Source organism: Anas platyrhynchos, chromosome 20 (assembly GCF_047663525.1).
Source record: "Anas platyrhynchos isolate ZD024472 breed Pekin duck chromosome 20, IASCAAS_PekinDuck_T2T, whole genome shotgun sequence".
Taxonomy (NCBI): domain Eukaryota; kingdom Metazoa; phylum Chordata; class Aves; order Anseriformes; family Anatidae; genus Anas; species Anas platyrhynchos.
The window spans coordinates 3,292,994-3,308,584 of record NC_092606.1 but is presented as its reverse complement, the minus strand read 5'-3'; the positions used below and the strand labels follow the sequence as shown (position 1 = coordinate 3,308,584).

The window sequence follows — 15,591 nt, the reverse complement described above, 5'->3', positions numbered from 1 at the left end:
CTGCAGTTTCTTTTTCCATGAATTACTGTGATCCAAGTGCTAAACATTATGCAGCCATATATCCTCTGAAGTTAGCCTAAGGCTTGCCTAAGAAGTTTAATGTTTTCCTTTGATGTCTGCTCAGGACCCTTTCTGAACACAAATGCGAAATCTTTCAACACAAAAGGCTGCAGTTCCTCCAGCCCCGAGAATTTAGAAAAGAAAGAGAACTTGTGTGTGCCTGACTTTCTTGACTGGGGCTGGATTGTTAGCGAGGGATCACTTACAAGCCCTTTTCTGTCTTTTGAGGCAGGAGTTGCAAGGCTTAGAAGCAAACCTCGCTCCCAGCCATTGAGATTCCTGCACCTTTTGCATCCCTGGCCAGCAGGCTGCTGGAGCCTGAGCTCCTTGGTACAGCAGCCTCCTGGTGATCCTTACGGCATGCTGAAAGCAGCAAACGTTGCTCCATCTTCCCACTGGAGGATCTTAGAAGAATTTGAAACTTCGGTGCCAGCTTTCAGATGAGCTGTGGATGAATTCTGCTGCTTGAGAGCATTACTGCACACCTTACGTAGCAGTTGTTGGGCTTTTCTTTTTTCTTTTTTCTTTCCCCCTTTGAGTATTTGAAGAAGTCAGCGCGTGTTCCCACTACCTCGCCTCTCAAGAACCATTCAGCGGCGCTGCCAAGCCCGTGTTTTACGTCAGTTCACCTTGAAGACATGAAGTTACTTGCTGGGGAGGGAAGGGGGGCATGCACACAAGCCAAAGGACTAACCTAAAATTGGGATGTGGCTGTTTCGAAACTGCTTTAATGGAAAAAGAGGTACTTGGTGTGTGGCCAAGACGAGACGAGTGAAAATCCTACGTTTCTGTCATAGGGGAAAAACTGAACAGGGGGATAAGTTATTCTCTTCTCAGGGGTGAAGTTCTTACCGTTTTGGGTTTCTTCTTGCTTTTAAAGTAGGTCTTGTTTCTTCCCGAATGTGAATTTAAGCTCCTGGCTTTACACTAATGAACCCCTAAGCCCAGGAGGAGCTATCATGTCTGACCTCTCCTAGAGCATGGGCCAGTGAATTTCGTCAGGCTTGCAGCACGTCTCGCAGAAAAAGCAGTTAGTCTTGGTTTGAAGGCTTCAGGAAGGAAAATTCACTGCTCCCCTCGGTCACTTTTTCCAGTGGTTACTCATCCTTACTACTAAAGATTGGCGACACTGGATTGAGATTTGTCTGGCTTGCGCTTCCAGTTGGTGGTCATTCTTTTTTATTTTTCTAATAGATCTCTGGTCCCTACTATTTCTTGCTGGGGAAGTTAATGGTGTACGGTAACCAAGGGCACTCCTGATCACTTTTCTGATAAGCTAAATGGATTCAGTTTTGTCTGTCACGGTAAGATGTTATTTTTTCCAGTTCTGTATCATTCTTGTGGTTCTTTTCGACATTTCTAGCGTTTCGACATCCTTTTAGGAATGGAAACAGGGCTGGTCTCATTGTTCCAGCCTCAGCAGTATGCAGCAGTAATATCTTCACAGCGTATGCATTTCATAATTGCATTAGTCTTACTGGCTCAGCACTGCACACTCAGCTTCTGCTCATTTATTTCGCTATTAGCTCCTTAGGCACCGGCTTTATCAATTTTACGCACATCTCTAGCAGCTGTCCAGTGGCTTTTGCATCCTGTTTTTCAGCTCTTGTTCCGTAATGAATCATCTTTCAGATATTATTTGGAGCTTTGTTCTTAGCTGCAAGTATCGCTAGGGTTCAAGGAGGGTTTTTTGGCCTTTTTTAGCTTCCCAATTTTGCTGCTGTGACGAACTTTTAGTAAGGTACCTCGTAGTTCTTGATTTCCACGAAGCTTAAAATTAAACTCTAGTTCTCAGTAGAACAATGTGATAGCAGAGATGTTAAATGGGAGCCTTTTCCTCCAGTGTCTGACCCAACAGGGCAGAGATGAGCTCTGGCACCCAAGTTCCTCCCCAGGAGATCGTCACGGACAGGTCGGGGGCTGCTGGCCTGAGCTGGAGCAGGGCACCGGGGCTCAGCAGCTCTGGGAAGCCTTTATGGGAAAGACAGAGAAGAAACCGAAGTGCCCTTTGCTGGAAAAAGTTGGAGTGTGAAATCTGAGCTGCATAAGGACTATTTGTAGTACCTGTTCTGTAGTGCAGCCACCTGAATGAGATCTTTCTGTCCTGGGTAATTGCCTCCTCTGGGGCTTATCCTACGAGGCACGGTGCTCGCTCAGTTCCTGCCGGCCTTCGTGGGATCTGAGGGCAGCCAGGATCGGGCCTCTTATTTAGTCAGGATGTGGTTGTTTAGCAGAAAGAGCCCAAGGAAATTTGTACCTCCTTGTATAATTGTGTTTATGCAGCAATTAATTGCTATGTGATTTCTAAAATACTTCATTCTGGTCCCAGGAAAAAAAAAAAGGGAAAAAGGTAATAATTCAAAATGGTTTTGAATTCCCTGTCAGGGAGGATAAAAATGGATTTTCGAATCCATCACTTTATGGAAATAACTCTCCCTCTTCCTCTCCCTTAAAATTGATGACCTGAGCATAAATAAAATATTGTTCCCATTTGTTACCCAGGGAGCTGCCAGGGCCGAAGGACAGTGAATCATCAGGGCTTTTGCTGCATCTGCTGCAGATCCTGAACGACTGGAGCATGGAGTCGATCAGGTCTGAGCCTTCCCGGCTTCCTTGGCCGTTTCGGTTGGAATGGCCCTTGGAATTGGAAGAGGAGGAGGTTTTAGCAGGCCCACACAGGTCACAGCTGAAGTGTCCGGGAAGGCCTGGCAGGTCTGAGCTGGGACCTGAGTGCAGGGGGTGGATTGATGGGAAGGTAACTCCATCCAGGTGAGCCTTCCCAGCAGTGAGGTGTGCGTCTGCTCATCTGCACGGCAGCAGATCTGCCCTGGGGGAGCAAGGAGCTGCTGCCCTGCGTGCCCCCCTGCAGATGTGGCTCTTGCTGAGAAGCCAGCGTGAGCTCAGCAGCCGCGTTAACGGGGCGCAGGGATCCGCTGAGACGGGGCGGTCGCCGTTACGCTCCTAATTAAGCGTTGCATTAGCAGTTTCCATCTTCCATCCCGGTTCTGTCGTGTGCTTAGCTCTAAAACCCACGCAGTAGCAATAATTAACGTGGGGAAAAAATGGGCATTGCTTCTTCCCTGCTGCTCCTTCTCCAGATGACTTGGTTGTTGGGTGATGGAGCCAGCATCAACCTGCCGCAGGGAGTTACAGCTCCTGCCCTAGCAAGTGTAGATGCTCCAGAATGAAACCACTTTTCATCTTTCTGTATCCAGAAAGAGAAAGCTGGGCTTCGTTTTCATCTTCTGTAGTTTTTTTTCTCCAGTGAATAATAAAGTTCTGCTCTCCCTGTTGCACTTCCTACGTACCAAAACGTGAAGGGTTGCGTTCGATGGCTGTCGCTGGGGACTGCAGTGCCAGAGATTTCCCTTTGCAGAGGGGAGCTCGAGAGCAGAGAAGGAGCAATTGCTCCCCCCTCTCATGGGGCTGCGCGTGCTTCTTGTCCCACATCTATAACCCCTGCTCGGGTTGCAGAGAGGGACATCTCTCTCCTGAAGCTGCTCTGGTTCTGTGTGCTCCCCTAAATATAAAAGCAAACGCTGTGGGAAAGGAAGCTGAAAGTATTCCCATCGCTTTCCATTCTGAAGTCAAGTTTTGAAGTGCTGCAGCAGCAAGCAGAGGCCATCAAAAACTGCATGAGAACACACAAAATGCTAAGTTTTATAGAAGTAATAAATTCAGTGTACTTTTTATTTGCCTTCTGTTGTTTGTGCCTTTAGCATTCACATTTTGAAATTGCACTTTGAAGTCTGTGGGCTAGAAACACATTTAAAAATAAATAAAAGCAGAATCCAGGAGGCACAGAGAGGGCTCACGATACCTCTGGGCCGTAGCAGCTTGTGTCTAAGCTGAGTCAGGGGCTGCAGGGGAGCCTGCCAGGCGTGTTGGAGGCAGGAGGGGACAGAGGAGTTTGCAAATACTTCTCTGAATCTTGAAATGCCTCACAGAACTTTGTTCAGGCTTTAGCTTAGCAGACTGATGGCTTAAATTGGCGTTGTACTTGAGGAAAAAACTCAAACCTGGCCATTTGTCTTCCCCTAAATCCTGGTTTTCGTTACCGCAAAGCCCCAGAAGGGATCTCTCCTTTCCTCTGCAGCTTCAATGGAAAACTTCGCTTTGAAAGAAGTCTCTCGCTCTCTCCCTGGTAATAATGGAGGGTCGGGCTGACACAGGAATTAATAACCGGGAACGGTGCTCCCGAATCCTCACCCACTTAAATCACCTCGCACAGCCTGCCTGGGAGCAAGGCAGCCCCCCTGGAGCACTGCTGTCACCTTTGTGGCGTGCTGACGTGTGTTGGAGAGCTCTTCCCATGGGCAGCACGATGTTTCGTGGCAGAGGGTGTCTGCAGAGTGCTGGGGGGGTTCCAGCTTCCCAAGCAGAGCTGGGGCTGTGGCCGTAGCACTGCAGAGCTGCTCCAAGCCTTCTCCTGCAGTTCTCCGTGCTGCTGGGCGTCTGGTGAGCAGCGCTGGCTTTTCTTAGCTCCATCTCCTAGAAACATGGAAAGATGAGAGAATCACACCCCAAAAAATAGGTTTGCTGCTTAAATTTCCCTGAGCGTGAAGCTGTGCAGAGCGTTGTGAGGATGGGGAGGCTAGCGTAGCATGGGTTCAAAGCACAGCAGAGGGCCTGGAGGAGGTCTGACCAAGGCTTCAGCTGGTGCTGATGGCTTGGTCCCCTCTTCTTCTGGTTTTCTTCTTGGAGGATTGTTTCTGGCCGCTGGAGAAGCAGGCGGTGTGCGTGCACTGCTCAGGGCCACATCTGCGCTGGATGCGATCGGCTTCGCAGCACAGAGCTGGTCAGTGGCTCCAGCACGCTGCCCAGGCTGTGCAGCAGTTTCCTTCTCCCAGCCTGCAGGACCCAAGGCACAGCACGAAGCTGCTGGGACGTGGCTGCCCCTAGGACACACCACGGTGAGCTCGCCGCTCCTCACTCGTCCATCACACCGCGCGGGCTGGCGGTGGGTAAGGCCGTGCTGAACTAATTGAATTACTTCAGAGATGAGTTGGGTCTGCTCATTCCGTATCGACGTTGGGCTTTCCATAGCATTAAGGACCTGTGTTAGAGCTCAATTAGAGCTCGGAAAGGCAGCTGGAGCAGGGGAAGGGCACGTCTGCGCCCGGGTGGAGCAGTGGGAGCGGTTCCCTTGGCGCCGGTCGTAGCTGGCATAATCAGAGCAAGATGAGCTCGCTTAAATCTGATCATTGACTGCCCCTTCCCTGGGGACAGCAGGAATTACCGACCCCCGAGGAGCTCTGGAGCCTGTGTGGGTACAGGGACCGACAAATTGAGCTCGTGCTCCTCTGGGAAATACCATCGGGTGTGCTGCTGCTGGGCGTGGGGGTTGCTATAAACACGCTGCAAGACTTTTTTTTTTTTTTTAAATCAGAATCATTTTACTTGGGATAGCAGCTGACAGGAATTGGGATTAAGTGCTGGAGAGAGTGGGAGACATGCGAGGAAGGTCGTCTGCGGGTGGTTTGGGGCACGACATCGCCCCGTGCCCACTGTGTGGCTGAGCACCGGTGCCTGCGCCGTGTTCTGCAGCACCCAACATGGTTTAAGACCCAGCTGTGTTGTGTTTTTTTTTTTAATCCTGACAACGTAAACAGGAATTGCCAGGTTTAAAGACCGCAGTTTCCTTGGTGTTGGAGCTTTGCTGAGTTTCCCACCCTTATTTCCTCGTGCTCAGAGAGCCTGTGGTTTGGAGCACGTCTTCGTAGCAGGCTCGCGTGCGTTCTGGGTGAGCTGCCGTCGTGCTTTGGGTGTACCCAAAGGTCTCCTCCCCATGTTCAAACTGTGTTTTATGAGAACAGAAATGTCATGCTCAGAAGTTCAAGGTCTAAATCAGCAGGACCGAGTCGTACACCGAGGTGGGAAGGAAGCAGTAACAGAGCTCTGGATGCATCCTTGCACGGACTGATCGCCCAGACATAAGCCTGGGAGTTGGTGATGTTGCTCAGGGGTTGCTGTGCCCCGATGGGGACATCCCGAGTACAGGCATGACCCTTAGCCAAGGGGCTCAGATGGCTGTCCCTCTCCTGGTGCTGTTGGCATCGCCCAGGACGTGCCGGCTGCTGCTGAGCCCGGGCAGATCCTCCAGGCTCTCGGTCCCCGTTGGTGTTCTCACAGCGAGGATTATTTGTAGCTCTCACCAGTGCAGCTCGGAGGGGCACGCTGTGTTCCTTCTTCCCTCTCTGGGACCAGTTGCTGTTTCGTTTTTGTTTTATTGCCCTGGTAAGAGGCTGCCAGCTGGATGTAGGTAAGCGGCAGCGTTCTGCAGAGGAACATCAGTGCGGAGCCATTTCGTCCTGGCAGCGGCTGCCTGCTTTTCCAGATGATTCCAGCCAGCTCTTTTTGTGTTCGGCCTATTGTCGAATGCCATCACAAAGACTTGGGATATTAATCCTGTCATCTGCTCGCTCCGTGGAACTGCTGAGTGGGCCGCAGGCTGAATGGGGAGCTGCAGGTACTGGGGGAACGGGGACCGCGTGTGGGGCTCAGCCCACCCTGTGTGTCTCCAGAAGCAGGAACACAAGGCTCAGAGGTGTGCTTTCACAGATCCTCTATGCAACCAGCATGGCTGAGGGGCTCTGAGTAAATAAATTGGGTGGTAGGAGCTTGTTCATCCACAGCAGCCCCCAAAGGCACCTTAATGTGGAGCTTCTGCCCTAAGGAGATGCAGCTTGGTAGGGGAGGATCCGCAGCTCTAGGTTCATGGTTCCCACCTGGGTGCTTGGAGCAGCGCTCCTTCAGCCCTGCAGCTCCTCGGGGAGGAGCAGGAAGGGGTTTGAGTGCGAGCACTCGGGAGGAGTAAGCTGCTGTGTGTGGCGCATCCCAGAAGCTTGCATTGTGTTTGAGAAGGCTCAGGGAGGATGGGGAGGGAGTCTTGTTGCTGGCGTGTACGGGTGTGTTTCCAGCCAGGCATTCAGCACCAGCAGTGCAGAGAAAAATATGTGCTTGGGCTTCCAGCGGGAAACAACAAAAAAATGCTTTCCGATTCTTTCAGCTGGGAAGTGGTGCCAGGAGCTGCTGCTTTAGAGAGTCTGAAGTCGGTATTTGAATGCACGCGTGCACCTCTGTGCATCAAAAACAACACACAAATAAAACACACGGCACAGGAGGCAGGGCTGCTGCTGGCTGTCGCTGCTCAGGGAACACAGGGGTGCTGTGGAAATCTTCCTGCGTGCATCTTTGAGACAAAACCAAAAAAACAACGGCACAAAAGGACATTTGCTCGTGTAAAAACGGATCCGTTTCTCCTGGTTTCAAAGCGCCCATTGCAGCACGTGCCAGTTTTTCTGGAGTCCCAGCAGGGAAGGAACACCTCCAGAAACACTGGGGGTACAGCACCGAGGTACACCCTGCCTGTGCTGTGTTTACCAAGATGCTGTCAGCTGGGGCCTGCGGACAGCAGATGCGTTACTGAAGCTGAGGTGGCTGCCAGACCTTCCTTGCTTCTTTTTTGTGATTTGCCAAACCCTCAGCTGGCTGCAGGGCGGGTATTGAGGCAGGCAGCAGCTCTGCAAGCTGAGCGGTGGCGTGTTGAGAAGTCCTGCTGGGGCAGCAGATAACCAATCTGATTTTTTTCTTGTGCTGTGACCTCCCTTAGGTGCCCAAAAGCCCTGGCTTGAGCTGGAGGGAAGGGCACGGATGCTGCTGCCCCCTGGGAGCATCCGGGGAGCCCCAGACACAAAGCTGCTGGGTTTGGTTTTGTTGTTTATTGAAGACAGGCCTTTGTGCAGCAGTAATGGAAAATCCTATTTCTGTACCAAGAAAAGCTTCGCTCCCATGGTTGTTGTTACTGGCAGGCGCAGTCCCTTTGGTGTTTATGGAAAAGGATTTACTGGGGAGGCCTGGATGGCGAGCAGGCTCCATCTGCTTTCGTTCTCCCCCCAGTGCCTCCGCCTGTGCCCCCCACATCCCCTCCTTCCAGGCTCGGCCCCCTCCTGCAGTGGGCAGTGCCGGTGCCCCCGCTGTTGCCCTGTTTGCTCTGTAGCAGGGCAGGGCCCTGCCTGGCCCCTTCCTCCTGCCCTGGGGGGGCTCAGCCCTGTGCTGTTCCCCCCAGCAGCACAGCGTCTGGGCACTGCAGGAGGGTTAAAGGGATAAAGCAGCAATTCCTCTGGGACACAGAGCATTCTTCTGCTGGGCACCTCGCACCGACAGCTCCCGATCTCGCAGCGGGGTCCAGCGCGCACCCACAGTCTTCCCAAGGGTACCTCGCCTGCCATCGAGCCCCACGGCAGCGCTTCAAGCTGAAAACGTGAGCGTGCTGTTGTTTGGAAGAGGGTGAGATTGATATTTGGCAGCGAGGCCGCGCTGGGTAAGGATGAGGCAGGAGTGTGAAATTCGTAAATGGACCTGGAAGGGGGAACGTCGGCATTGCTGGCATGTAAGAGGGCAAAAAGCTTGACTTCGTAGCTTGAAAGCAGGCAGGGCTTGCACAGTGCTGTAAATGCTGCAGCCGTTCCCTTTCCACGCTCAGGACAAGCCCTCTGCCAGCCGGCTCTCGTTTGGCTCTCGGGGTTCCCATCCTGAAGCCCGTACCGATGTGGGTTTCAGGCCGTGACCACCTGAGGTCGTTAATGCAGCTGCTGAGAGTAGCTCCTGCTTTAGCCTTAGTCCTGGCAGCTGGCTGAATTTTGTTTTCTTGTCTTTCAGTCCTTCCAAGGAAGCCAAGGACGAGCGTACCTCTTCAATTCAGTGTGAGTACTGCTCCATGGGGTCAGCTCCGCGTCTCTCGGGGTAGATTTAAGAAAACCCTCATGAAGACGTACAGAAAACCTTTATTTTAGGAAACCTCTAAGATTTGGGAGCTTGCTGGAAGTGGTTGGAGAAGGAGGCAAGAAATAGCACTGATTCATGTTTGATTTTATGTTCAGGTTCCAGATAAGCAGCTAGAAAGAGGTGGGTTTTTTTCATCATCAGATTGAGGAATTAGAGCTTACATGACTCATTCTCTTCTTAGAGAACACAGTTGAGCCAAAGAGCCCAGGTTTTATAAATGCAGAGAGTATGTAATGTCTGAATGTGAATTTTAGAGCTAGCATAAAAACTGACTATAATTTTCCCAGTCACTGAAAATCGTTTGGGTACGATCGCTGCTGGGATGTCTTTCAGAAGAAGTGCTGATTTCAGTTCCATTTCCCCAAGTTCCATTTGGGAAAGTAAAAGTTACAATTTTAGCAATTTGAAAATGAAAATCTTTCTCAAATGCATCATTAGTGCAATTTACTACTGCGTTATTAATCTTCCTTTCAAAACTTTGTAGAATTTTCAGTCGAACAAAAACTCCATTTTACCTTTTCATTCTGATCTGGAGCTGCAAGAGGTCTTTGTTTGGGAGCAGCTGCGGGACTCGGTATTCTCAATTTCCTGCTTACGTTCTCAAATACTGCAATAAAGTTGCCGTCAGCTTCGTTGTAGTGACGTGCAGTGGAAGATGCACTAACAGAGAGCTTATCTCCTTTCTTCCAGAGTTAACGTGGGCTGTGGCCCCGCAGAGGAGCGGGTGTTATTAACAGGATTACATGCGGTTGCAGACATTTACTGTGAAAACTGCAAAACCACACTGGGTTGGAAATATGTGAGTATCAGTACGGTTTGGTTTTCCTGGGACTGTCTTCCCTCCAGCCCTTTGTGAAGGTGTGTGTGTGGCATAACGTGGTCCTGGGGGACAAACGTTGACTTGGGAACCAGAAATGTGGATCCTGGGCTGCAGCCACATCTTCTCGTCCTTTCTGCATTCCCGTTTTCACTCCTGTCCTTCGTTTGTTTTCTCCATTTAGAGCATGAGCTCTCTGTGGCTATTGTGTTGCCTTACTAAGAGCAAGTACCGCAGGCTTGGTTTTGGTGGGTGTCCCTTGGTGACACACAACATAAAATTCAGTCAGTTCTGTGGTTCGTGTTGTCTTTTTTCCCAGACCCTCTCAGAATAATGGAGTGATCCGTCCAGCGCTGGTCCTGTGTCCTTCCCACTGGAAATGCTATTGAACACGGCTTGATCTGTTTGCTGTCTCTTGCTCTCTATAAATTCAATTACCTTCAAATAAAGCCTTGTGCTACGTTCTCGTTTCTGCTTCAGGAGGCACGCAGCGTACTTGTTTGTCAAAACATTTTGAGCAGTATCTAAACAAAACATTTATTGTGTCTGTGGTCTCTGGACAGAAATACTCTTTAAAAGCCAGTTAAAAGGCTATAAAAAGTACAGCATCAAAAATTGATGCAGTAGGAATCCATGCAGAAGCACAGCATGGATCTCACAAATGGAGAAGGACACTAAGTACATAAATGGAGTTTATTGTGGAACAAAACACGGAATTTCATAAACGGAGCGGTGAGCTCAGGTCTCTCCTGCAGCAGAATCACAGCCTCGCTGATGCGTTCCAGGCACGCAGCTGAACTGCCTTGGAGGGTACAACCGAAATCATGGAATCACAGAACTGTAGGGGTTGGACCAGCATCCTGGGATCTGTAACCGTGACTTTACCTTCCTTATCGATCTCTTTCTTTCTCCTTTTTTTTAGGAACACGCTTTTGAAAGCAGCCAGAAGTATAAAGAAGGCAAATACATCATTGAACTAGCTCACATGATCAAGGATAACGGCTGGGATTGAATGGGAAGAGCCCAGCCCTACCAGCGTGTAAGAGAATGCCATCCAACCGAACATTATATCCAAGAGTGAGAGAGTGACTGAACGCTTGGTTCCATGCATTTAGAGGCTCTGCAATCTGGGAGCATCTTCACACCCTTCTCCATCTTTATTGGTGACTGGCCTCTAAATTTCTGTCTCTCTGTCTCTTTGCTTTGTATCTGTTTGTGAGTTGACCCTGGCTGCTTCTCTCTCTGTTCTGGCGTTGGCTAAGAGAATGCACCGAATGCCCGACAGCCATTCCATGTTGACGAATGCTTACGTACAAACTGAAGTTGGCTCTGTGGTGGCAGGCTAGCAGCAGGTCTCGGTGCGGGAGGAAGACCTGAGTTTTGGGCAGGAGGAGGTGATAGGGGGTGGGGAGTGGGCCCACAGGGAAGTCATCGGGAGCGAAGCTGTAACTTCTCCTTTAAGTCCTGGTTAACCAAGGCTTGAAACTATCTACTTGTCTAAATGGACAGAAAAATACCTCACGGCTGCGTTCTCTCCGAATCGTAAAACCGCTGCTCCGCCGAGGGAGCTTTGGTCTAAGCCGGCTGAGCACAAGTCCTGAGCAGTTCCCCTCTGCAGGCTACTTGTGGATCTGTGTTTTGTTTGCCGTTCATGAACTCGTTGTTGGGGGGAGGAAGGCTGGAGAGGTTCCCCGCCTCTCCTTTTCCTCTCTGTTGCAGAGGAGGTAGGCCAAACATCCCAACCGAGCACAGCTGGAGAAACCAAATCCTGACTTTTGAGCCCTTCAGAGAGGAGGAGAAAACCACTTCAGGTGTAGGGAGGCTGGAACTGCAGCTCAGAAAATACAACAGGAAAAAAAAAAGGCGCATGCTAGGCAAGAAAGAAGAAATTAGGTAGGGGAGGATGGGGACAAACGTAGTAAGGCAGGGTACCCCTTGACTTCTGAGCCTCCGCTGAACCTCCTTGGAGGTCTTTTACCAGTGGTTCACAAATGCAAGCAGGAAAATGCTGCTATGAGTATCTTCTTCTTAAATCCCAGGCCCCAGCCATCGGCTCTGCTCTTGGAGCCTGTCAGAGAAATGTGAGAGTGGAGAGAGGAGGGAGCAGAGGACCCCGACAGTTGTAGCAGTATTGCACAGGTGGATATTTCAAGCCATGAGGTATCCCCCCCAAAACCTTCCCCCCTTTTCCCACTCCCAGAAGCCTGTAGGAGGTACAGGGGAGATGGGAAAGAAAAAAGAACTCAAATATCTGCCCCCTGGAGTTGTCTGTGCTTGGAGTTCAAATGGGAGGGGTGGATGTGGATGTGGTAAGTGCAAGGGACAAGCCCTTCTTGTTTTATTTTTTTTTCCTTTTAATCAGTGTGGACCTTCCCGAGGTGGCTGGTGGGGAAGGAGCATCGTGTGTGAGAGGGGAGCTGCGTTAGGCATAAGCCAATGTGAAGTTTGCTCTGCAACAGTCCAGCCAGTATCTGGTGCATAACTCAAAGACTATTTAACTGAATTAGTTTTATCTCTCTGAGTGAATTTCCTTTTTGTTTGTGGAATTCTTTCAAGTAGGTTAATCCACTGGGGGGAAATCTTTCTTAATCCAGAAGGAAAGAGTATTGTGTGGGGGTTTGTAACTCCTTATGAAACCCAAGCTCCGGCGCTGTAATCTCCTGTCGCTTGCCCCCACCCCCAGGATCTCTGAGCTGGGGATCAGGGCGGAGGGGCTGGCCACAAAATAACTCGCTGTTAAATGAAGGGGATGTGAGCAGAGATGCTGCTTGGGATCGGGATCCAACTTCACACATCGGATCCTTGTGCTGAAGCCCAAACCCAAGGGCCCATCGAAGCAGAGGCTGTTTGTTCTCATGAGCCTTGTGGCAGGGCGTTGGTACAGCTCGCAGAGGGAAGGCAGCGGAGGTTGGCTGCAGCTCCTGCAGTGGGTGGAAGTAGCTCGCTTTGTGGGCCTTTGGCCTTTCTGTTGTGGCTGTGTAGCTTCAGCTTTCATTTCTGATTGTCTCTGCTTCCATCATCCACGTTCCTGTAAGTGACAAAAATCTTGGAAAAATCAAAACCTGTGCAGTGCCCACCTGCGTGGTGACGCTGGCACTGGCCTGGTCCCACTTTGCTGTCCCTTGGTGATTGATCCAGGACAATTTATTGGGTTTGGGCTAGTGAGAAGTAATTCATATTCTTTGAAGAGCTCTTGGTTCCCCCAGACACACAGCATTTAAAGGGGTCTGTTTGTACCTGGGAGAAGTAAGAGATAACCCCAAATTATTAGTATGAGGTTATAAAAAAAAAAAAATAAACAAAACCATGCCCAAGCTCTTGATTTTATGTTGATAAAAACATAAAAACAAAACCACGTAGGCGATAGCGATCACCTATAGCAAAGATCCCAGATAGAAATGTTTTTGTCCCTATATTTGGGACAAGAAAGGATGATGTTAAATCAGATCAGGCTGTTTTTAACTGTTCACAGGGGTTACACTTTTAATGGCAACCGGTCTCAGCTTGAGTATGGCAAGATCTTAATCTGCTTTTAATTGGCTTTGTCTCATCAGCATCCACAGATTTACAGTTGCTGAGAATCTGGCCTCAAGTCCTGATGCGAAAAAACGTGTGTGCCTGTGAGCGCACGCGGCGCAGAGTTATCTCTAGTCCGACTTTTCAGGGAGATAAGAAAAAACTGCCCTGCGAGGCTCGTTAGAGGCTTGTTCTCTGCTGTGCATCCACCAGCTGTGAAGTCCTTCCTGGGCTGCTCATCCCCTGCCACGTGCTGAGGTAGACACAAGACGATGCAGGAGGCTGGTGAGCAGCGGGACGGTGAGGTCTGTGTGCTGGTGGGTGTCACAGCACGGCCCAAATCGCTGACTTGTAGAGCTGCGTGTTCAGAGCATAACCAAAGACCCTCGCTGTCTGCATCCCCCTGGTGTGTGAGCCAGCTGTAGCCAGGTCCTTCCCATCTGGGCACATCAGGGTGGGACTTTTGTCTCCGAGCCAGAGATGTGGCCACAGAAATCGCCTCCTCGGGCACCGAGCGCTGGCAGTGCTGCTTCCTGGGGCTCCGAAACCCCCCGGAGCAGCCACTTCTGCCCCTCTCCACGTGGCAGCCCCGTCTCTGGCAAGCTGTGAGCGCCCTCGAGTTTACATCACCCCAGGCTACCCCAAAGCTCAGACTTCAGTCAGTTTTAAATTTCTTGTGCTCTGGTGGATTATCTGGCGTGAAATCCTGGTCCCTGTAATAAATATTCAGATGATAATATATACAAAACAGAAAAAAAGAAAAAAGAAAAAAAAAAACAAACACATTATCTTGTGAGATATACTTTTGTAAATAATATTTAATTTTTTTAAAGAAATAATATATTTGGTGCTGTTTTCTCAGAGCCCCTCCCTGAGAGCACTTTGTTTGTTGTTTATAGATGATACTGTTTCCTTCTGTATTTGTTGGAAAACATTGTCGAAAGGGAAACAAAAATCACAGTAGATGTCCTCTTGAGTCGATGCCGTTTCCCCCTGGACGTGGCAGGGCTCAGCTCCTGCTGCCAGGGGCAGGATGGGGCCTGGCTCCTGGCACCAGCGTCCGGAGTCGCTCGCGTGCCGAAATCCCATCCTGTCGGTGTCGCGGATCTCCCCTTGCACCAGTATTGGCTGGAGTGAAGTAGACCCCGAGGCGTTAGAAAACAGGAGTGGATACAAGCTGCAGGCTCCGAATCGCTGCTTCCACTCGCTTGGAGGCAGCAGGGACGGAGGGTGGAGGTTTCTGATGAGTCATTGTTTTTAAACTAAAACATGAAGTCTTTGGACACGGATCCTGGTTTTCTTTGGGGTTTTTTGTTTGTGTGTTTGTTTGTTTTTAAACCAGGCTGCTACACAACAAATTAGAGTAAGAAGTTTACCTCTCTGGCAGTAAAGTTCTTTTTTGTTGTTGTTGTTTTCCTTTCTGTCTTTGACCTCCCCCCTGCTCCCCGCTCTTCGTTTTTAATTCATTGGGTCTCTTGTTTATCCTGAAGTGGACCAACAGCACAACCACTGGACTGTGTTTTGCTGAGCAAGGAGCTGTTTTCAGTGCTGAATAACTGTTGCACGCTCTCTGATTCTCTGGTTTTGGTGCACACGATTTAAAAATATACAGAAAAAAACCAACAACCTGCAACTGAAATTTGTTGTTCTTGTGATGATCATGTGAGAATTTTCTCTGTATGCATTTTTCTAACTGGTATGTGAGTGTATTAATCATGCATTTCACTGCACTTCCTTGTTTCGGGAGGAGCATCGTGCTTCGGTGTGAACCAGTTCTGGGTGAGCCGATGACCCCAGGCACCGGGGGGCGAGCAGATGTGCAAGAACCGGAGCTCAGCTCAGTGGGAAGGAGCTCTTCTCACCAGGTGAGAGGCCTCAGAAGTTCAATGCTCAGAAACAATAGCGTTAGGCATAGGTTTGGAAGAATCATGTTCAAAAAGAATAAGCAGAAGAGGGGAATAAAATCATACTGAACTCAAAAAAAAGAAATCAACATATTTAAATGCAAGCAGAATGGCATTGTGTGTGGTAAAATCACAAATAAGCTATTCTCATAGTTACGAACTGTATGTATCCTTTGTTTTGTTTCTCGTAAGGAAATGGGAATGCTTTCCCCACTGACAAAACTAAAGGAGAATATTTCCAATACCAGCCTGTCTATTGATGCTCTTGTGTTTACAGATTGTGTATACTTTTATTTCTTTGATCTTATTTTAATTTTATTTTTGGCATATTTCTTCAGGTCATTTGCTTCAGTAATAAATGCAATTGTTTTCAAATAATTGGTTTTCACCTTTTCATGTATTTGTACATTGTATATAGTTCTTCAGTATTAGAGGGAGGCGTATTGTTTGTCATATTTACAATATGTGTTGGTGCTCATTTGAGAAAAATAAAATTTTCAAGTACTA

General features: G+C 49.4%; 1 protein-coding gene across 4 annotated transcripts in view; it reads left to right on the top strand.

Annotated features, from left to right (window-relative positions):
* The window catches only part of YPEL2 (yippee like 2), a 28,364-nt gene extending 14,403 nt beyond the window's left edge, over positions 1-13,961 (top strand). For all 4 annotated transcript variants that reach the window (XM_038165643.2, XM_072025919.1, XM_072025920.1 and 1 more), the window contains 3 exons: positions 8,722-8,765; positions 9,538-9,646; positions 10,587-13,961. In XM_038165643.2, coding sequence (XP_038021571.1) covers positions 8,722-8,765; positions 9,538-9,646; positions 10,587-10,676 — 243 coding nt within the window. In that variant the 3' untranslated portion in view covers positions 10,677-13,961. The remainder of the gene's footprint in view (positions 1-8,721; positions 8,766-9,537; positions 9,647-10,586) is intronic.
* Positions 13,962-15,591: the final 1,630 nt, after the last annotated feature.